We start from the raw sequence: 23,000 nt of genomic DNA on the forward strand, positions 1-23,000 counted from the left end.
TGCCAGTTATTATAATAATAACATTCAACCAAATAGGTGAAATTAACATAAACTCTCTTCTCAAGGGTGTGATTGTAATTTTACTCCTAAATTTGTTAAGAGCCCTAATTTGAATGAGCTTATGGGAGGACCTACGTTATGGTATGGTCTGACTATAGCAACACTAGTCCAACTCAAATTTATTTTAAAAAATATTAAACTTTTACAATAGTAGGAGTTCAACGCTAGATTTAATGAAGAGAGTATTGAATTTTTACAATGTGTTGTATGCTTGAGTCAAGTATCATTATTTATAACTTTTGATATGTACAATTTATTAAGAATGATTGAGCTTTATCAAAATGATTTTATGGACGTGCTGGAAGTGGTGGTGCACCATTAGTTTCAGAATTATGTTAGAAATGTTCGAGGTGGCCTCAATTTTACAAAGTTGAAAGGACTTTCAGACCTTTGTGCAAAGTTTGTAAAAATAAACAAGTGCACTGCATTTGATGTGGTGTATAATCTTATGAAATTAGCTTTGGTTTTTCCAGTGGCAACTGCAAGTGTTGACCGTGTTTTATGAGTTATGAAATATGTTAAGAGTGTAACTATCTAAAAACATGAATGATTAATAGTTTTTTTTTTTTTTGAGAGAATGAATGGTTAATAGTTAAATGATCGTATTGTAACTTTTATAGATGAAGGTGTTATTTTAGCTCATTTTCATCAAATGGGTGATAGACTATTTTCTTTGTAAATTTAATTGTTACTTACTACTAATACATAAGTGTTTGTTATTTTTAGTATAATTTACTTTGCCAAAAATTTTAGCCTCACTAACAATTTATTCTTGGGTTCGTCCGTGAATGAGCTAAGGCTTGAAAAACATGTTTATAGTATCCCAAATTCTAATATGGCATCGGAGTCTATCCAAAATTCACCAGGCCACTTATTATTAGGTCACCGCTACCAAATCACCCGAGTTACGCTTCAGACGTCCTGTTGTCGGTGTGAGGAGTGTGTATTAAGAGTGCACATTGGATAAGATAAAGTCTAAAAATGAGTTTATAAGCGGTGGACAATCGTCACCTGTGGATATGGGTAGTCGTCACCTTACAAGCCGGTTTTGTAGGATTAGTAGACCTCAAAAATAAAAAATACAAACAAACCACGTACATCCTTAGCAATGTTGGAGTGGTTTCCGGGAATGAAAATCAGCATTATCTCAAAAATCATTAAAGTGAGAAGATGATTGATTATGAGTGTTCAACTTCAACTATAAATGCTTCATTGTGTCAAAAGAGTTACATTACATCTTCATATCTTATATCCCTTATTTCTCTTCCTTTTCTCTTCACACCAACACCGACTCACCTAGCTACACATTAACACACTCATGTCAACACTAAACCATCTTTTTGATCTTCCGGAACAAATATGCTATGTACAATGTGGATTCTGCAATACCATTTTAATGGTAACCATGAGTTTTCTAATTGCACTTCTTAAGTTCATGATATTTACTTTCAATACCTATTTTTTGTTTTCATTTTCTTCTTTTGTTTTTTAACTGTTTTCATTTCAATTGTGTGATGCAGGTAAGTGTTCCATGCAGCAGTTTGACAATGGTGGTGACAGTAAGATGTGGTCACTGCACAAGTCTCTTATCTGTTAACATGATGAAAGCTTCTTTTGTCCCTTTCCACCTTTTAGCATCTCTTACTCATCTTGAGGTCATAAGTTAAAGTCACATTTCCAATACTTTGTTTATTTTCTTATAGTTAGGTATTTGTATTATATACTAGATATTAACTTAAAAAACTATTTGTGAATATTTTCACTATGCAGCAAAAAGAAAGTAGTAGTCCAGATGAAGATGCAAACAAGACTTTGAACAGTAATACTAGTGCATCCATGATGACTTATTCTGATTGTGAGGAAGATGATGTAATTCCAATCAGCAATGTTGTCAACAAACGTATGTAACAAGAAGATAACTTATTGAGTTTGAAGCAAGTTTAGTATATAGTATATACAATAAAAAAAAATTATTTATTTGATGAATGAATCATTGTTCTATGCAGCACCAGAGAAGAGACAAAGAACACCATCAGCTTATAACCGCTTCATCAAGTAATTAATATGTCACATTAACAAAAGTTACACTTATCATAAACTTGTAAATTTTTTAATTCTAATATTTTGAGTATAATTTTAATGCAGAGAAGAGATTAAAAGGCTAAAGGCTAAAAACCCTGATATGGCTCACAAGGAAGCTTTTAGTACAGCTGCAAAAAATGTAAGGTCTAATTTTCAAAATCACATGATTATATATTGCAGAACCATGTTCAAAACTAACTAGCTATTAGTTCCACTCATTTAAAACTATAGGAAATTTTATAAGATTGGTGAATTATTCATAATCTTGGATTTTTTTTTTATATATATTTTCAGTGGGCTAATTGCCCCCCAACTCAGTGCAAAGGAGATGAAGAGAGCTGTAGCCAGACAGATCAATTTGTGGATCTTGACTCCCAAGTGGACCCCAATGAAGCAGAGGTAAAAACATAATTATTTGAAGATTAATTATCTAAGTTGTTTTCTTATAATTCACATTTAAGAATTATTTTAGCTTATTAAAACTTGCTATAAGTAGGAGATTCTTTAGGTTTGGCACTGTGTGCATTTATAGTGGTACTTGTCCCTTTCTTTATATCACATGGTGAATAGTAAAGGTATAGTCCATGCATTCAATGGTAAAGACTTTATACCCTCATGTTGTTGGTTTCCATTCACCATGACATTGATCCACCAAACTAGAAACTTCTTGCAGATTCTAAATACATTATATTATATTATTGACTGTCAAAAATTACCAAGAATTATAAACTAATATATATATATAGTTTTAAATATAAGTCAAAATTAGTCAAAAAATTTTATGTATTATGTACTAGAAGCAATGAGTCAACAAGAGTACATTTGAATAAGAGAGGCTAAAGTAGCAATATGACACTTCAATAAATAAATAAATACGTACAACAGGATAATACTAATATAAAATGACACAAAATAATCTTGTTATGTCTAGCAAGTCACTTTCATGACATGTAATTTCCATAGAAAACCCTACCTGTTTTTGTAATCTAGCAGTACTTGACAATTTTAATGACTGCATCAATATCACTTTTCAGGTGAATGAAGAAGAACAAGGATTCCGTGGAAGAAAGGTACCAAGAAATTCCATCTTGGAAAGGACACCATTTGAGTGAATGAATGAATAAGAAAGCTCACTCTTCTGCATATATGACAAGGAAGAAAGCTGCATGCATCTAATGAAGTCATTTTCCTTCTGAAAAAAAGAGATGCTCTTGTCTTGGTAATGAAACATGAATTAAGTAGGTTCAATCTAGAGATAACAATTTGTGACACTTTAGAGTTTGTTTAATAATTGACTATTTTATCTGACACCTTTTATCTGTTATCAACTCCATGAATTAGTAGTATTCAGGGTCAAAGAAATGTTTACCAAGTTCTCATGTCTTAAACTATAATAAGAAATTATAATTACAAAAAAAAGAAAAACTATAATAAGAAATTAAATATAAGCCAAACCTCTACAATCATTTTGACTAGAAAAAAAAAATTAAGAGACCGTCCAGGGTTGTTATAAGTGAAGGCCATATATCTCTTAAACAAATTTTGGTTTCAAGTCTTGTGGTTTGGAAAAAATGTAATTGAGAGAGGAGACTTCATTAGTGGTCCGTCAAGTATTCCCTCATATTTTAATCATAAATAAAATTGATAAATACTTTTTTAAAAAGGATAAGTTGATGATTACTTCGCATCAATAACATACTTACTAAACAATCAAAAATGTGTGGGGCTATATTTAATTTATTTATTTTTAGCAAATTACACATGAATAAATAGTAAAAATAGAAAGATTTTTTTAAAAGAACATATATGTTTTTAAACATTTAAAAAATATTATAATAGTTTGAGTTCACTGGAATATTCTGAATAGTTTTTTTAAAAATTTCTTTAGTCGTTGGCTATGATGAATATTTTTTAAATGTAAATTTCATATAAAAAATAACAGCACATCACATTGGTGGTTGGTTCAAAGTTTTCTTCCACGACACAAAGTTTGTTCACCTTTTGGAATACATGCCAAAATATAGGTACCCGTACCAGCAAGAGCTACTGCACAATTCTTTACCATAATTAAATATTTCATGAGTTATAAAAAAAAAAAAAAATTAAAGCAAGATTCATTTACAGATAGTAGATTTGATAGGCATAATTACCTTAAAAAATATATATTGCATTGAGTTGTATCTATATATAGTATCAAAAAGAATGAGGAAGAATAAAATCCTCCAAGACAACAAATGACTTTTTGTCTTGTCAAAAAAAAAAAAGACTTTTTGTTGAACTCTCTTAAAGTATTAGCTTATTTTAAGTATTAGTCTTACTTTAAGTCAATTTTACTCTTTTAAAAAGGCATTGTGCCTCATTTGGTAATCAATCAATCATTAGTGAAAAATATTTGATCACTATTCTTTCTTTATTATGTGTACGTTGAAAGTGAGCTCTAGGGATGTGATTACAATATATATGTGGATAATTGTCTGTTTGTGATTCTAATGTATTATGCTTGAATTTATGTAGATTTAATCAAATAGAATTAATAATCTATTACATTTTACTTCATCTTGTGGATCCCAAATAAGAGTGACCTACCAGTGCTACGTCAATACTTTCTGTTTTATAGTGTCATAAGTTGGACGTCGAATTTAACAGAAGAATCAAAATAATGTAATCAAACAAAAATAGAAGCCCAAATCTTAATACGAGAGACTTAAAATCATGAATGAAGAAAAATAGGAGTACCAAGAATTTTTTTAAGTCAATTATAGTTTTTTTTTAGGGACATTGCCCTTTGACACAGCTTTGCATCACACAAACTAAACTAAAAAGTTATTAACATAAGTTGCACCTTACACCATAATTGATCCAGAACAGAAACTAAAACTAAAACTGCTTGTTATAACACAATTTAATGAAGGAAAAGGACCAAAAAAACCATTGACATATGGCCACAGGACTTGTGACGCAACTGACACATCTTGGTCGTCTTTAGTTCCTTAGAACCCTTAGTTGGCACCGTGCTTTTCCAGAGCTGCAACCAAATGAATGTACGATCATTACAAACCCAATGATATCATAAAATTGACACACAATCGCAAAGAAAAGTATAGGGTTCAGAAATTACGATTGTAATTCAGTAGCTTATCAATAAGTTCAACATGGGTCATAAGCATGCGCCTGCAGCAATATCGAACCAGCCCTAAAGAATCCAGTGCATCTCTGCAATCCATCCACCTCATTACTTTGTACTACAGTGTTATAAACTTTAAACTAAAATTTGCCATGAGATAAACACTGAAATGCTGTTGAGAAATCTAGTATATACACGACTATATCATTATTATATATAATCACTTCTTAAAAAGTTAAGCCAAAAGCAAACAAATTCATAAATTATGATCATTGTTTAATCTTAAAACTGCTTCAAGTTACCGTGCTCATCCACAACATATAGTCATATACTACACAAAAGTGCAATTTTAAGGAAAACATCAACATTGAAACAAATATAATCATGCTACTACAAGACGAAATTGAATACAAAATTATGGTCATAGCCAAAGCATTCCGGAGACCAATTACTACAAAATAATGGCACCCAAAACAAATTGTGAAACTAAAGACCTATTTGGATTGACTTATTTGAGCTTACCTACTGACATAAACACTTGTGAGATGTGAAACTATTTGAAGAGTTGTATAAGCTCTTTTCAACTTAATTATCTCCATAAACTCATAGGGATAACTTACGAAAACAGTATAATATATTGACTTATACATAAGCACTTATGCTATAAACGCCTAATAATTAAGTTGTTTAACGAAATAGGGCCTAACAGAAACCACAAAAAAAGTTTCCACTTTCCAAGCAGCAAGAAAAGGCTATTGAGAAGAATGATAAACAGGTAAAAAAAAAACCATTCAAATTTTCATTCACTACAACACCATACTCAGATAGATAAATAATAAATATACTTTGATTAATCAAAAGAGGAAAAACCCTAGAAACACAAATAGCAAAAGAGAGGGATAAGGGTACTGACCCTTCAGTGTAACCACTTTGCAGAAGTTCAAGATATGTATCCCATTTGTCTCCAACGACCTAATTAGAAACCAAAACGAATTTAGCATCAATTAATCATAAACCCTAAATTTTAAAAGGTCCAAACTTTATAACACTATAGTATAGTATGTGAGGTGAAGCAAAAAGGGCAAGGAAGAGTAGAAACCTTTCCACAGGTGAAACAGCGAACAGGGATAATCATCTTTCTCTGGGATTAAGGTTTAGTGATTTCATGGTTTCATTAATGCTTTTATTATATATCAGAAACTTTTTGATTTTACAAAACCACACTTCATAGAGTTTTGACCACGTGATGTTTAGTTAGTCCTAACCATGATCTTTTAAATACACCTTGGTTTTATTTTGCCTATTATTATGCCTTTAAGAGCTTCTTATTAGGAACAACCAATACACACAATCCCACTCACGATCAAATTGGACCACGTTAATCCATTTATTTTGCTAATTAGATGCTAAATATATTACATATTTAAAAAATAAATTTTACCACCAGAATTTAGTGCAAGTGGTTGGAGTATACCGTTTTGTAAACACCCAGTTTAGGATATAAATTACAAAAACTTATAATTTATACGGTGTAAGAAGATGATCGATTATTGGTAGATTTACTTTGAGAGGAAGTAAATCCCTAGTTGATTTTGTGTGTGAGTTTGAGTCTATGTAGGTGAGTATTTGCAAACATAATTTTTTTTCTTCCTAAACATACAAATAATACTCGTGGTAAAAGTTCAACCAAATATGAAAACTACAATATAGAAGATGAAATTATAGTTTCTCATTTATTCATATAATAGACCATTCTCAAGCTCACATCTATTATTGAAAAAGTTAAGGATTTGTAGCCTTTGCAGGAGGAGATGGGGAGCAACATTGTGCTCCCAACAGCAAAAAGCATTACAACCATCTTCAACACCATCTTCAAAGAAGCTTCCATTTCAACTTAACTTGTTCGACAAATAAAATCAAAGATGTAATTAACTTGTTATGATATGATAGACTAGTGATGTGTACTTATTTATACAAATTTGAGAATGTTGATAATTACATATATTTCCATTTATTACGTGCAAATCTTAGAATCATGTTTTTTTTAACTTTAATTTATTTTTTATTGGTTCAAATAAAGGGAAAAATATAATTGGACATGAAGCTAACTCAACAAGATGAAAATAAATAAATAAAAAGAAACAAAAAAGTGAAAAGATAAATTAAACAGTGTTAATTTATAGAATTTTTTTTTTTTAATATTTTATATAAAAATATTGGTTGAGATAAAAACAGTGATATTATACTTTTTACTTATAGATAAAGATAAATTAAAGATTATTATTTTATAAAAAATTATTTCTTATTAATTTTTTCATATCAAAAATATTCCTAAAGATATTGGTCAAGAAAGTAGTTGTAATAAACTTTACTATTTCATATTTATATAGACTTTTGACTAAGAGCAACCTTAGTGCGCGATGACGCCCAATTTTTTTTATAGATGATGAGAATTATATAAAACTTAAATTGGAATAAGCATGGCATGACATTGGGTGAACTAAAAGTTAGTGCACAACAACTGTAGAACCAACCTAAAAAAAAATCTCAAGCATGAAATCATTAATAAAAAAAAATCTTAAGCATTAAATATTACTATTATTATTATTTTATATCATTGTTTTTTTATATAGCCAATGACTATATCATTAAGAAAACAATGGATGTATTCCTTAATAAAAACTAATATGAACAATTTTCTCTTCCGATAAATATTGTAGTACGAAATTTTTTTGTCAAAAAAAAAACTTTTTTTTTACAGACAATTTCACCTTCTATAATTTTATTCTTTTGTTTTCTTTCAATCTTCTATAATTATACCATTAAAAATGTCATTTTTATGGATTATTGTTGTGCGCTTTGTATAACTTTTAGTTATATAATTTATATATTTATTATTATATATAATTTGTTTAGGTAAAGTTTATTAAAATAATTTTTCTACAACTTTAATAATTAATATTTTTATGTATCTTAATTACAAATAATAAAATATAAATATGTACAGTCAAGTTTTAGTTCTTTATAAATAACCATCATTAAAGTAAAAATTATTTAGATCAGTTATAGATTGGTTAAATCCTACATAGTAATTTGATCCTGCAAAAATCAACATAATTTAACCACTTTAGTTTACCTCATTGAAGATGCTCTATGGTGTTAGAAGTATTAAATTTTTCCATAAAAAATAGTATTAAATTTTATAATTACGAAGTTAGTAAAATATTACTTTTAATGTTATCATTAGGTGGATGATGGGTCTTCTACCCTGTTCTAGAGAGATTCATGGCTCAATGAAATTCCTTTTAATGTTAGATATAATAGGCTTTTTATGACTTAGCAGGAAACAAAATGACAATTGTACTTGATATGAATGCTTTAGGTTGGGGAGTGAACGGTGAGGCGTGAAAGTGGTGAAGGAGATTGTTTGCTTAGAAGGAGGAGTTGGTGGAGGAGTTTGTTGAGCGATTAACTTAAGTTGTTTTGCAGGTTGAGGTGTGGGACTGATGGGTTTGGAAGTTACATTCCTCCCAATGTTATACAGTCGACAATGCTTATAACAACTTGACTGAAGTTGAAGACAACACCTATCAGAATAACAATCATGTTTTGTGGTTAAAAACGGTTCCACTAAAAGTTAATATTTTTGTTTGGTGTTTGCTTCTTAACCGTGTTCCAACAAAGGATAATTTGCATAGGCGGCTAATTATTGCTCTAAATAATCAAAATTGTTTAGTAAATTGTGTTTTGAATGAAGACATTGATCACTTATTTTTTAAATGTGATTTTTATGGTAGAATCTTGCCTCTAAATTCAAGTTGGTTAGGTTTCTAGTGACATCTTAGGGCAATTTATTGGTTCAACTCACTCAATTTGATGGGTTAGGGGGCTAATCTAAAATTGTTTGTTTGGCTCTTAATATTATTTGGTTTTTCGTGGTTTGGATCATTCTAAAAAAGGGAAATAAACGACTTTTTCAACACAAGGAGGAACATTGCTTTAAATGAAAATGTTAAACTTCCGTCTTTTTAGTGGTTGAAATCGAAATATGTTACTTACCATTAGGTGCATATATTGAGGGTTTGGGCAGGACTCTATCACGACAGAAAATATCCACACGCACCAAAAGAGAAAAGGCACACCGTCAACTAATGTTTTTTTACATCTCATTGATTATAAGATAAACTCAAGTTGTTCTGTAACCTTGTATATAATTTATTTTCGAAGAAGTGTCTCTTGTATCTAAATATTTATGTTTATGATGCAGATAAATTTATTAATTTGCAGGTTTTATATGAGTTGTTGTTAAGGACAATAATGATAGAGTTGTGTCGATGTCAAATTATACAACAATACTAAGGACAAATAAGTTTTTTTTTTTTTTAATGAAAGGACAAATAAGTTTATTAATCAATATATTGTTTATTCTCATTAACCTTTAGTGATTCTTATATTATATGCAATTAATATTTTGAGATAATATTATGCGTAAATTTTACAACAATTGATTCTCTCACCGTCACGGTTTTTCAAATTTCCACCAATACTATTTTTCCTTTTTTAAATTTCTTTCACCTCACGTTTTCTTTAGCTGTACTGATGAAAAAAAAAGTCTTTAATTTGTATACACTTTTTACATACATCATTCGGTCATAATTATAAGCAAAAATCTTCATGAAATTAGTGTTATTTTCTTTTTACATAATTTATCTTCGAAAATAAATTATATCTTCACAATGAATAAGTTGATTTTTGTTTATAAATTATGAAATTAGTGTTATTTTCTTATATATGTGATGTTCCTCCTTGTGAAGATAAATTATACATGAAGATAATTTAATTTGTTACTTTTTACATACATCATTCGGTCATATATTTCACTTATAAGTTGTTAGGTTTATTGAATAAGTGATGCATGTGGTCTATATTATAACCACATTCATCATTTACTCAATGAATAAGTTGATTTTTGTTTATAATAGTGTCTAGAAAATGTATAACCTTTTTAAAGTAAAAACAAATTACGCATGTATCAATCCAAATCATGTCATGTAATTTTTTTTGAAATATTTTAGAAATTAATCTATAAAAATGGTATTATGGTGTAACTTAATTTTATATTTTATTTGTGTTAACCTCTAATTTCTAGACGAATAGGATCCTAGTGATCTGATCTAGAATATGACGATTCGTCGTTATTAAAAATGTAAAATTCATTAACTATACTTGAGCTCAAATTTGATTCAATATGAGATTTACATACTATATTACCTTCTATAACACTTTTTTTTATGAAATTCTATAAAAATTAAATTTATCAATTGTTTGCAACTTTCCTAAAACTTTTCGTAAAACTTCAATTTCACTTTTACTGAAGGTAAAATGTATTTTTGTAAAAGTCAAATAGTAGTTTTATGAAATTAGTGTGTGTACTCTATTTTTCCCCCCTAATAAGTGAGTACATTCTAAGAATAAACTTAGGTGTCTGAGGATTGTTAAAGGATAATAATTAATGGCAACCTAAAACTGTTTACATAGAACCCTATCAAGAATGAGATACTAGTGAGTAAATTGTTCTATTTACATATGATCTGACTTGAATAAACTGTTTTTTCTTTAATTTTTTCAACAGAAATGAATATTTTTAGTAAGGGTTAATTAAGTTTTTGGTCCCTATAAATATCTGCAGTTTTGTTTTTAGTTCCTATAAAAATAAATCACATTTTTTAGTCCTTACAAAATTTTCCGTTAGTGTTTTTAATCCCTGTTAAATTAAAATTTGTTTAATTATGCTTAAAATTTTAAATTTTTTAATGATTTTTTACACACTTGTTTAAAACATTATAAAAGGTTCCGCCATAATAAATTAGCTCAAAATTTTATTTTTAGGTCCAAATTTTCGTTAGTTTTATCTTAAATTTTTGGCGTTTTAAAAAAATTATATTTAATTCATTACATGTTAAAAAATTCTAATTTTTTATAAAAGAGATTATTATAATGTTCTTAACATGTCTGTTAAAAATCATTTAAAAATATAAAAGTTTAAGTATAATTAAACATATTTCAATTTAATAGGGACCAACACATACTTTTAGTCCTTGTAAAATTAAAATTTGCTTAATTGTGCTTAAACTTTTAAATTTGTAACATATTTTTCACATACTTACTTAGAATATTATACAAAGTTCTCCCGCAAAAAAGTAACTTAAAATTTTATTATTATGTCCAAATTTTCATTAATATAATCTTGAAAATTTGGCTTTTAGAAAAATTCATATTTAATTCATTACATGTTAAAAAACTAAATTTTTTTATAAAAGAGTGTCTTACGATGTTATGAACATGTATGTAAAAAATCTTTCAAAAATTTAGAAGTTTAAGCATAATTAAACAAATTTTAATTTAACAGGGACTAAAAACACTAACAGAAAATTTTGTAGGGACTAAAAAGTGTGATTTATTTTTATAAGGACTAAAAACAAAACTGCAGATATTTATAGGAACCAAAAACTTAATTAACCTTTTAGTAATAATTCGAGAGTATAGGTATACTATATCTATCCCTCAAAAAAAAAAAAAAAAGTATACTATATCTAATCTAAATATGAGAAAGAGTATAAGTGGTATCAAACCCACCAAAATCAACACAAATATAAAAACCCTCTGATGAAACCGCTAATAGAAGAAGCATAGAGATCTCTTTTTTTTTTTTTTTTTTTTTTAATTATTGACCATTACCATGAGATGTTTTTAATCGCAACTTATTTGTTTCAAAGTTCAAACCTGTGGATCATAGAATACTGCTGCACAAAACACTTCTCAAAATTTTCTTGATGCACTTTGTTGATCATACAAAAACGCTACCCAAGAAGATACAGGAGGTAAGTTCTTTCTTGGCTGCAACATTCTAGGAGCATAATGCACAATTCCATCTCTTGACCTCGCTCAAGATGGATTTTAAGATGACCAGCTTCTTCAAAATCTACACTGGACATCTTTGTCAGAGCCTTCCTCTCCCTCTGATTCTTCTTCCACACCCAACATAGTTTTCTTCAACTCTTCACAACGCTTTCCAAATTAGGGAAAAGTCGGGGTTATATATTCCAAATAATTTTTTCAAACAATTCTAGGCAACCATAAGTCTGGACATGATGGGCTTCAGTTTTTTACTCTGTTTGGAATTTATAATATAAAAAAAAAGTAACGATTATACAATCTAAACAAAGGGCATTTTCGGAAGAAAAAAATATAGCGTGCAAGAATACCATAGGGTGGAAAAAGTAATAGTCCTCTAATAATTAAGTATGATTCATCACAGTTGTATATTAATTAAATATTCTTCTATAAAAAATAAAATATTGTTATACAACAATGAGAAAGATGTTTGATCACTTTGTGAATACAGAGTATGTGGATAAATGTTTGTGGCTCTTAAGTATTCTGCTTGAATTTGTGTATAGATTTAATCAATTATACCATATATGTTACTCTATTACATATTACTAATCAATCAATTAGAAACTTGGGGATGTTGCCTTGTTGGTCATTTTGACTCTTAAATGTATCTTTAGTTAATCAGTTTAATTTTCACATCAGTTTTTTGCTGATCAATTTGGTCCTCAAAATGACTAACAATATAAACACTTGGAACTGTAAATAATGACAGTGTCTCATAACCAGAGGCCAAAATGATTTGATTATCCCTTAGTTATCACTACACACATTATATGCATGTTAAAACATAACATGCAGAGTATGCAAGGTATCAATATTCCTAAGCATTAGTATAAATTCTGACATTTCACAAATAATCCCGTTTTTATAAAAACCTGTCATTCTACAGTTTTGTCTATCATAGCATACATTAACACCAAAACACAGCTAAAACTGCTTGCTAGAACAATTTAAAGGAAAAGGACCCCAAAAAAAAAAAAATTGACATGTGGCCACAGGACTAGCACGCAACTGACACATTTCGGTCGTCTGCAGTTCCTTAAGACTCCTTAATTGGCTTCATGCTTTTCCATAGCTGCAACCAAATGAATGTTTGATCATTACAAACCCAGTGATATAGAAAATTGACACACATACATAGAATGATATAGAGATCAGAAATTACTATTGTAATTCAGTAGCTTCTCGATAAGGTCAACATGGGTCATAAGCATACGCCTGCAGCAATATCGGACCAACCCCAAAGCATCCAGTGCATCTCTATAATCAATCCACCATTATGTTAAATAATAAATACTACAATATTTAAACTGATATTAGCCAAGAGAATGACATTAAAATGCTCTCAAGAAAATTAGTATATACACAATGATTAACCTAATATCCCTGTAGTATATACACAATGATTCCTTATATTCCTTTAGAGATGAAGTCGGGTATAACAATATAATGGTAACTTTTAAAAAGGTTTTGCATAATAAAAATAAACTCTTAATTTATGACCATTGTTTAATCTTAAAAATGCTGCAAAAAGAAAGCCCTGCATTCGATCCAAATTTCATACTGACAAACAAGTTTTTTCGTAGTTGTTTTTCAATATGAAGCTTTTTAGACATGAGAACTAGGGAAGGACCCTAGGTTATCAGCTCATTTAAAAGTTTCAACAAGTTTATTTGCAGCTAAATCAGACATGTTGCATGCATGAAAATCCATATTAAACTAAAGAAAAGATTGAAAAGATAATGAGAGTGAACTTCACCACTCAAATAATGTATGTAGCAGCCAAATTACAACTATAACTTAAGACCGCTGAGTTATAAGCCAATAATAACTTCTGAAGAGATCAAACATAAACACATTTGTTTTACTCTCATCCTTTCGATAAGTTAATAAACAATAATTTACAAGTTACTGTGCTAATCTGCGACATCTATTACAAAATGCAATTTTAAGGAAAAACATCAAGTAATCAACTGATTTTGCGTTCATACCAGAACCATTGAAACAGAATAGACTTATTTTCATAGCCAAAGTATGCCGGAAACAAATTTAGTAAAAAATAATGGCACCAAAAAAAAAAAGTTGTGAAACTAAAGGGCATGTTTGAATTGGCTCATTTGAGCTTATCCACTGACATAAGCACTTGTGAAACTATTTGGGAGAGATTATGAAAATGACATGTCTATATGTTGTTAATAATTTTTCTCGTATTTCCATATCTCCAGGTTAGTTTGTGGAAACAGATTCTAGCTTATATGAAAACAGCTTAACTTTGTTTATGTTTTGTTATAGAAATAGCTTATACATAATCACTTATACGAGAAGCGTTTATGCCATAAGCACTTAAGACATTAATGAACAACTTCACAAGCAACAAACAGAAACCACATAAAAGTTTCCAAGTATCATAATTATTTCAGCATAAAAAAAATCTATTCAGATAAATGAACTGGCAGTTTTAGTGAAAGTTGTTCCACTTTATTATTGTAGTATTCCTATAGTTATGACTGTTGATGATTTAATTATAGGAATTATGGGAGATTACAAATTTATATTGGGCTGTTAGAAATTTATAGGCAGTTTTATTTGATTGATTTCTGATTATGAATTTCCTGTATTTAAAGGTTGTTAGAAGGAATGAAATTAATGTTTTTCAGTTTTTAGAAATCATAAGTTGTTCAATTTCTGTTCTAATTTTCATCAAGTGGTATCAGAACTTCGGTTAAGCTTGTAAGGCACCTTCAATCGTTCCATACAAGCTAAACTGGAGCTGTGATACCAATTGCTGGATTTTAGAACAGAAATTAAACAAGACTTGTGATTTCTAAAAACTGAAACACACTGATTTCATTTTGATCTTAAACTATGGTCACTTTTTAAAAATCATAAGTTGTTCAATTCCTGTTCTAAAATCTAACAATTGGTATCAGAGCTTCAATTTAGCTTGTAAAGCACCTTCAATCGTACCTTACAAGCTAAACTTAAGCTGTGATGCCAATTGTTGGATTTTAGAACAGAAATTAAACAAGACTAGTGATTTCTAAAAACTAAAACACACTGATTTCATTTTGATCTTAAACTATGATCATTTTTTAAAAATTCATGTCAAATGCAAACAAATTCTTAATTTCTGGCCATTATTTAATCTTAAAACTGCTACAATTAACAGAGCCTAGTAGTCTACACCAAGTTTTCTTCTACGGCCAGACAATGTTTTTTTGTTATCGTGGTGGAGTTAATGATATGAAAAGGTAGTAATGAGTGTGAACTCCACCACTCAAGTAATCCATATAGTAGCCAGCTATTATATTTATGACTTACGACCAATGGGTTACAACTTCAATATTTAACAGCAATGGCCAACTATTTCAAAACAGACAAAACATAAACACACAAAGTGCAATTTTCTAGAATTCAGAACATCTATTACACAAATGCAATTTTAAGGTATGAGTAATGATATTTGTACAACTATTTTGGGACAACCTTCTTCTTCCCTCTTCTTTAGGGAGAAAAACAAGAGAGATAGAGAGTTGTCCCAAAATGGCTGTACAAATATCATTTCTCTTAAGGTATACATCAACTGGTTATGTGTTCATACAACAACATTGAAAAGAGGAAACTAATCAAGCTACTTCATAAGGAAATTGGATACAAAATTATGTTCATATCCAAAGAATGAATACCAGGGACATATTTAGTACAAAATAATGCCCCGTAAAAAGAACTTGTGAAACTAACAACCTGGCCTGTTTGAGATTAACTACTAGCACAAGCACCCGTAAGATTATTTGGGATAGTCTATGAAAATTACTTCTATAAGCTGTTTTCAATTTATCTCCATAAACTCTACGGGATAACTTATGAAAACAGTTTATAGCTTATATAGAAACAGGTCAACTGTATTATTTCTTTTACTATAGAAACAACTTATACATAAGCACTTATATGACAAATCCTTATGCTATAAGCACTTAATTAAGCTGTATATCCAAACAGATATAGGTATTTGACGAACAAATTCACAGAAAGCAAGTATCATAGCTATTTTCGCATAAAAAAAATGAAAAACCCTAGAAACAGAAATACGAAGAGAAAGCAATTAGGGTACTAACCCTTCAGTGTAATCAGCTTGAAGAAAGTCAAGGTAAGAATCCCATTTGTTTCCAATGACCTAATTAGAAGAAACAGATCAAATTTAGCATAAATTATAATCATAAACCCTAAATTTCAAAATCGTTAAAAATTGTGAAACTTTATAACTTTAATCTATGAAATGCAACAAAAAGTGCATGAAATGGAGAATATTAGAAAGATTAGAAACCTTTCCGCAGGTGAAACAACGAACTGGGATAATCATCTTCCTCTCTGCTCACGCCGCACAACAGTAGAAACCTTTCAAATATTTAGCGTTTGGCTTGAAATTATTAAAATGAGTTCGGCTTAAATATTTAATGGTGATGACTTGTTGGGCTTAAAAACAATAGTCACTTTTTGTATTTGCTTTTCTCACCCCACTAAATTTAAAGTTCTAGCCTTTCTATTTTTTTAAGTTGTTTGATTGGTAACAAAGGATAAAATGGTAAATAATTTAATTAGTATTTTATGTTAGTGTCTAATTATTTCACACATAAATATGTTGTTGCGTCAATTAATAAATATGGCAACTCACGTGTTTTCATATTCATTAATTGATGTGACAACACATCATTAGATGCATGTGTAAAATAATTATAGGTTAAGTTCCTAGTTAAAATATAGGTCAAATGCATCTAAAGGTCCTTTAAGTTTTTTCGTTTTTCCCAAAGTGGTCCTTTAAGTTTCAAAAGTCCCAAAGTGTTCCTTTAAGTTTCAAAAGTCTCAAACAAGTCCTTTTAGTTTTTGAATCGTTTCAAACAAGTCTTTTTAGAGGATGATGGTGATGATTCAGATGATAGCAACAAAGAACATTATCCACCATTTGTCATGCCTAAAAAGATGACTAATTTTAAGTGGGTGTTAGGAGCCAGATTTGGTACCAAAGATGAGTTCAAGGAAGCAATTACCAACTATGCTATCTACAATAGGACTTGTTTGAAACGATTCAAAAACTAAAATGACTTGTTTGGAACTTTTTGAAACTTGAAGGACCACTTTGAAAAAAATGAAAAACTTAAAGGACTTTTAGATGCATTTGACCTAAAATATACTAATTGACTAACTAAACACGTTTTTGGTTACTCATAATCACGTAAACACAATGAAACACTGAAAATGGGGAGTTACAATTATAATCATGGGTAATATGGTGATTGGTGAGTTTGGTTGTAGATGCAAGATTTTTCGGATGGAATGTCTCATACATTTTTTTTTTGAAAGATGAATTTCTCGTATAATGAGCTTGTCAAGGAGAATGAGGATAACATACAGATCTTGAGGTAGGATTTTCGGTTTAGACGAACAATGCTTAAATCATGAGAACACATAAATAAATCGATGAAAAGTTAAGTAGAACCAAATCATGACTTAATTCCCTAGACTTAATGCATGTGTTTGGATGTTGTTTTTGTAAAAACCGCTATGATTGGTTTGGATTTTGGACCACTTTCTTAAAACCGAACCGCAAAAGTAAATATTAATACTTATTTATTCTTTTATTAGTATTACATATTGCATTATTATGTTGATTGTTGGTTTTTAATATTATATATTCTACTAATTTAATCTATATTATTACTTCATATGTTTAAAAAATAATCGATAATTGTCATATTGTAATTTTAATATTTTAATATATTTTGTATCAAACCTATAACTTTGCCGTGTTTGTGTATTATTAATAATAATGAAAAAAAAAATATTCTTCAACAAAAAGTAAATAATATATATATTGCATTTTGGATATATTTAGATCGAATCGGTTTGTATTTTTTTAGAATAGTCATCCAAATTGTATGTGATTTTTATTTTTGATCAGATGACATTTTATCTAAAAACCGTTACAAACCGTACCACAAACACCCCTATATGTGAGTAGGGAAGAGATAAATTTCAACATATTTATCATCTAAAGGTGTCTTGAATCAATTCAAATCTCATATATCCTAGATGACACATTTAGCTTCTATGAATCAATTACAAGTGGAAAGAATATATTCACTTGCAAAATTGTCTCAAAAAAATGCGAGTAAATGATCGGATTAGGTTTATTTTTCTTCCAATGACATGTATCTTATGGGGTGTTAGCTAGGTCATAGTGTTGGTTCCTTCTCAATTTGACTATGTTTCTCAAGTTATGATTAAATCTCAAAGGTCAAGATGTCAATGTTATGAATTGATATCATATTCACCTCAAATTTAGACATGTTAGATAATCAAATCAGACTTTAATATAATATAAAAGTTAGTTGCACATAATCTTATTCGACAAGCAACTTTTTCTGGTAGTCTTGAATAATAAATGAGATTAGATCCACATATGTATGGAGTTAATGAAGAAAAAGAAGAAGATTTTTTGTTGTTGTGCTACTGCGGAAGAAAAAGAAAAATATATTTTTTACTCATTATACAGTCGTGATTTCTTTACTCGATTTCAAAATTTTTTTTTTTTTGAGCAAAAGCAGAATTAATGCATTTCAATCTATTCAATCTATTCTTTTATTCTTATATTCTATTGTCAATTTATATACGATACTGAACTAAACATTTTAACGAAGGGGTTTCAAGTTGTTTTTACGTAATCTTTTTTATATAAAGGGTTTCCATCATATTGTCCAAGATTAATAGATAATATCTTAAGTTCATTTTATAACTCGCATATAAGTGCATGGTTTGTAAGCTAACCAATAAAGTTTATTTTAACAATGATTTGGTTTGATCCCTAACTCGTAGATTCCTCAACAGAGATTAATGCTAAACAGAGTTGAAAACTTCGTACCAACAACAATGTAACTAGAAAAATATCCGACAAGTGGTATAATCTTCCAATCATTTTCAGAAATGTTTCCACTACCTTTTTAATATAAATCTCTCTCTCTCTCTCTCTCTCTCTCTCTCTCTCTCTCTCTCCTGGGCTGTGAAAGTTTTGATTGTTTTTGGGAAAAATATGATTTTGGATTTTTCTCAAGCTTTAGGAATTTGTTTATGAAAGTTTTGATTGTTTTTGGGTTCCATGTTATACAATATAATACTTAGGCTAAAATTGATTATATTAATCTTACAATTCTTGAATTTCACTAGTTACGTATGTCTGAGCATAATGAGAAGCTAACTCAATGTACTCAATGAAGGTCACAACGGTGAGGTTGTTCCAGTATAAGCTTGAGCAGAAATTTGTTTACGATGCAACCTCTATGACATTGAAGGATGTCTCTAAACTCAAAAGTGGTATACAATATTAAACAAACTTAGGTACTGTTTGACCCGACTTTTTTTTCCACTTCTCTACAATTTTAAGAAGAAGGTAGGTCAAACACAATATCAATTAAGTACTTATTGAATAAAAATAAAATATTTTAAACATTTTTTATTTATTATGTTAATTCATAATAAATTCAAAGTTTTGTACAATATTTTCCCAAACAACTTCTATCTTAAAAATAGCTTTAAAACTTTTTTAAAAAATTAAAGTAACCAAAAAACTTTAACTTCTATCTTAAAACCCTTAATTTTAACTTTGTTTTAAAGTAGTTTTTAGACCGTAAAAAAAGGCAGGTCAAAATAGAAACCACTACTTGGTATTTGATATGTTCTTGTCTATTTTGTGACATATTTATGTTTGATTTATGAATAGAAACCATACGACAACAGATAAATTTGCAGTTTCAAAATTTGGTTGGTTTTATCTTGGCTGAACTGGGTGTACCAAAAACCAGGTGATCCAAAAAAGGCATATAAGTGTTAAGATAGTGCTGAAGTGAAACATGAAATTCCAAGGTTAAATACTTCTACTTGTTTCTGGGAAAAATATGATTTTTGGTTTTTTCTCACGTTTTAGGGATTTGTTTGAGTCATTTGTAAAACTCTCTCTCTATGGTTGTGAAAGTTTTGATTGTTTTTGGGGAAAAATGTATCTGAGGCCACAACTCCTTAATACGTACTATACGCACGCATGCATGTGCATGCGCGCAGACACAATAAGATGTCCTTGCTGACACTGTGATGTCTTCGCCACTCAACAATTCTTTTTATTTTATTTTATATTATTTAGTTTGTATTTATTGTTCATGCTATGTCTATACTCTACAAAATAAGATTTTTTTTTTCATTTATAATTTGACAAGTTTTTTTATTATTAACAATGTTTATTTGCTACGTTTTTTTATTTCGAACTACTGAGTGAGGGTGAGTAAGTGAGTAAACTCACGCTCACTCGGTAGGTCGAAATAAAAAAAAGTTAAAAGTTAAGAGTTAAGGCAATTTCTATGGTACACTCGATAATTTTGAGTGTACCGTACACCCGTGTATTTAAATGAATAGTTTAATGATTTATTTTCTTTAGAAAAAAATATTTTCTATCATTTATAATTATAATAATTATATTTTATTTTTCAAAAGTGTCGGCAAAGCAAAATTCAATTTTTTTTAATTTTCATTACTCATAATAGTGAATATTGATTATTTTTTTCAATAAAATGTTAAAAATTTAGTATAATTCTTTATAAAAAATGAAATGATGTTTTTTCTTATGGGATAATATTTTCTAAAATATAAAAGTCGATAAATATCTCTTTATCACATAAAAATTATCTTTAACTTATAGATTTATGAAATAGGTATACTAGTACACCTTAATTGAAGGGTGTACCGTAAAAACTCCTAAGAGTTAATCCATTGTTAATTTATGAGTTTGGTTGCCAAACTCTTTTTATTTTGATTTGAGTTGAAGCCTCCTGGTATTTTGGGACGAGCACCACGAAAAAGATGAAGAACAAAGTACAATTATTATTTAAAGTTAAAAAATTGTACAATAGAAGATTTTAATAATACATGGGGATAGATGTGTAATAATCAAAACTATTGTGGTGGATCTATAATAATAAATAAAACAGTTGGGGTGAATGTCATAATCACACATAAACCTACAAACTTTCCATAACATGTATTTTTATTTATTAATAATGCATGGGGTAAATTTGTAATAATCATCCGTGAGAGGAATTTCCAAAGTATAAATTTATTAACAGGTATTTTATCATTACAAACCTTTTATTTTCAAAATAAAGTAGGAGGATTGAGTATTCAGACAGTGGTAATTTGTATGGAAACACATGATTTTCTGATAAGTAATTAACAAGTATGGTGAGCCAGTTCGATTGAACCGGGCCGGTCCGGTTTTTTACAACGACTATAATAATTAATTCACTATATTTTGGCGCTAAATTCAATTGAAGTTTGTGATGGGATATTAGTTAATATGATGTTCTTAACTTCTTATTTGACTTTGTGTGGTAAAAGAGACAGACCAGTTTATATAAACCTACTACAAGACATTGACAGCGTGGTCCACCACCATATGTAATCAATTGGACCATTTGGACAAAAACATGCTAACCAACATTTGAAAAGGAAAAATAACAAAGAGGACAACAGTTTGTTAATTGGTTAGTTTTGTCTGAGTGAAGTTTGTTAATTCGTTTGTGATGTTTCTTCGACCGCTACAAAACTTTGTTTAAAAGTTGTATCCTTCGCATTTGACCATGATTGAATGTACCAAAATTTGACCAATTAATATTTTAAATTTTGTTGCGTCAAAAATATATATTTAAACCCTTGCTATTTAAAAAAAGGTAAATTTGATGAAACTTTAAACCATGGTATCAAGGTTTTTGATGTTTCTACGATCACAACACAACGTTGATTAGGTTTATTCAACTTATGAGTGACTTGGTATAACTTCACACCAAACAAGGGTGGCCATGCTCCAATATCCATATCACATGGGTTCTAGCATTGAATAAAGTGTGTATGATCTATAAGATTTTAGCATCTTAGCTTAGGATCACATTGGATCTATGCATGTGACTATAAAGACTAAATCATTATTCAACATGCAGTTGTTTGTAAGGTCAACCCTCAAAAGGACATATCATCCTCATTTTTGTGTACTAACATGTGGACCTTCCCAACTACTAGAATCGTATTCCACTTTTCTGGTGATGTTGGATGTGAGATTGATTATTCTTTGGATTCTACTCCCTAAGTTCTGGAATTGGTATATTATCAACCTTTTCCTTTTATTCGTTACTTTGCTATGTTTATTCAACTGCATCCTTAATAATTAATATCACTAAGCTCTTCCTTGCTACGCATCCAAATGCTGCTATCGCTCATCCTCCAAAACCGGAACCACACGATCCATCTGCATCTCTGGAGTTTGTAATTTGCAATGCATATGAAGCCATGTGACTTGGACCATCTTAATCTCTAGATTCTAGCATACTCTCGTGTTACCTGAGCATAATTGGTCCAGCATAGTAACAAAACAAAAATAATCTTGAATGCTACGGATTTTACTTATTTGAATTGAAGCAGATAATTAGTTACTCCCATCAATCACCAACTATTGAAGATTATTTGTGTTATAAATTATTTATTATTCTACCAATTCGGGTTATAATTTTTTTTCTTCTGACAATCAACATGCTTTTATATCATTTGTTTTTTACACTTTTGGTTTTTTAGCATCAGAGGTTGTTGACCTTATACTTAAAGTTCAAAATGTCATGCATAACAATATCATACTCCCTCCGGTCATATTTATAAAAAAAAAAAATTAACTTTTTAAATTCATTGAGTAATT

General features: G+C 29.3%; 3 protein-coding genes across 4 annotated transcripts; 1 reads left to right on the forward strand and 2 right to left on the reverse strand.

The window, feature by feature from the left end:
• Nucleotides 1–1,287: 1,287 nt before the first annotated feature.
• Nucleotides 1,288–3,450, forward strand: LOC11405863 (axial regulator YABBY 4). The gene is made up of 7 exons (XM_003613161.3): nt 1,288–1,459; nt 1,581–1,715; nt 1,831–1,960; nt 2,067–2,115; nt 2,206–2,281; nt 2,437–2,541; nt 3,177–3,450. The coding sequence occupies exons 1-7, from the start codon at nt 1,379–1,381 to the stop codon at nt 3,252–3,254; spliced, it is 654 nt and encodes a 217-aa protein (XP_003613209.1). The 5' UTR covers nt 1,288–1,378; the 3' UTR covers nt 3,255–3,450.
• A 1,481-nt stretch (nt 3,451–4,931) lies between these two features.
• Nucleotides 4,932–9,512, reverse strand: LOC11406344 (DNA-directed RNA polymerase subunit 10-like protein). Of its 2 annotated transcripts, none has more exons than XM_024784007.2 (4): nt 9,326–9,512; nt 6,180–6,238; nt 5,261–5,355; nt 4,932–5,167 (listed from the first exon to the last, which is right to left on the reverse strand). In XM_024784007.2, the coding sequence occupies exons 1-4, from the start codon at nt 9,434–9,436 to the stop codon at nt 5,142–5,144; spliced, it is 291 nt and encodes a 96-aa protein (XP_024639775.1). In that variant the 5' UTR covers nt 9,437–9,512; the 3' UTR covers nt 4,932–5,141. The 2 variants fall into 2 exon arrangements, with proteins under 2 accessions (XP_024639775.1, XP_039690137.1); XM_039834203.1 differs by lacking the exon at nt 9,326–9,512 and adding an exon at nt 6,366–6,698.
• Nucleotides 9,513–12,936: 3,424 nt separating this feature from the next.
• On the reverse strand, nt 12,937–16,657 carry LOC11405864 (DNA-directed RNA polymerase subunit 10-like protein). Its single transcript, XM_003613163.4, has 4 exons — nt 16,545–16,657; nt 16,336–16,394; nt 13,386–13,480; nt 12,937–13,295 (listed from the first exon to the last, which is right to left on the reverse strand). Exons 1-4 carry the CDS (start codon nt 16,578–16,580, stop codon nt 13,270–13,272), a joined length of 216 nt encoding a protein of 71 aa, XP_003613211.1. The 5' UTR covers nt 16,581–16,657; the 3' UTR covers nt 12,937–13,269.
• Between the last annotated feature and the right edge of the window lie 6,343 nt (nt 16,658–23,000).

This window comes from Medicago truncatula, chromosome 5 (assembly GCF_003473485.1).
Source record: "Medicago truncatula cultivar Jemalong A17 chromosome 5, MtrunA17r5.0-ANR, whole genome shotgun sequence".
NCBI lineage: Eukaryota > Viridiplantae > Streptophyta > Magnoliopsida > Fabales > Fabaceae > Medicago > Medicago truncatula.

Excerpts from the sequence above, each read along its gene's own strand:
- LOC11406344 (XM_024784007.2), bottom strand. The coding sequence starts at position 9,436 with ATGAGATGTAAAAAAACATTAGTTGACGGTGTGCCTTTTCTCTTTTGG. Across the intron at positions 6,239-9,325 it reads CTCAATATATGCACCTAATG|GTCGTTGGAGACAAATGGGA; the intron begins GTAAGTAACATA and ends GTTTCTAATTAG. Across the intron at positions 5,168-5,260 it reads TAAGCTACTGAATTACAATC|CTCTGGAAAAGCACGGTGCC; the intron begins GTAATTTCTGAA and ends ATTTGGTTGCAG.
- LOC11405863 (XM_003613161.3), top strand. The coding sequence starts at position 1,379 with ATGTCAACACTAAACCATCTTTTTGATCTTCCGGAACAAATATGCTAT. Across the intron at positions 1,460-1,580 it reads TCTGCAATACCATTTTAATG|GTAAGTGTTCCATGCAGCAG; the intron begins GTAACCATGAGT and ends TGTGTGATGCAG. Across the intron at positions 2,282-2,436 it reads TTAGTACAGCTGCAAAAAAT|TGGGCTAATTGCCCCCCAAC; the intron begins GTAAGGTCTAAT and ends ATATATTTTCAG.
- LOC11405864 (XM_003613163.4), bottom strand. The coding sequence starts at position 16,580 with ATGATTATCCCAGTTCGTTGTTTCACCTGCGGAAAG. Across the intron at positions 16,395-16,544 it reads GTTGTTTCACCTGCGGAAAG|GTCATTGGAAACAAATGGGA; the intron begins GTTTCTAATCTT and ends TCTTCTAATTAG. Across the intron at positions 13,481-16,335 it reads CAAGCTGATTACACTGAAGG|AGATGCACTGGATGCTTTGG; the intron begins GTTAGTACCCTA and ends GATTGATTATAG.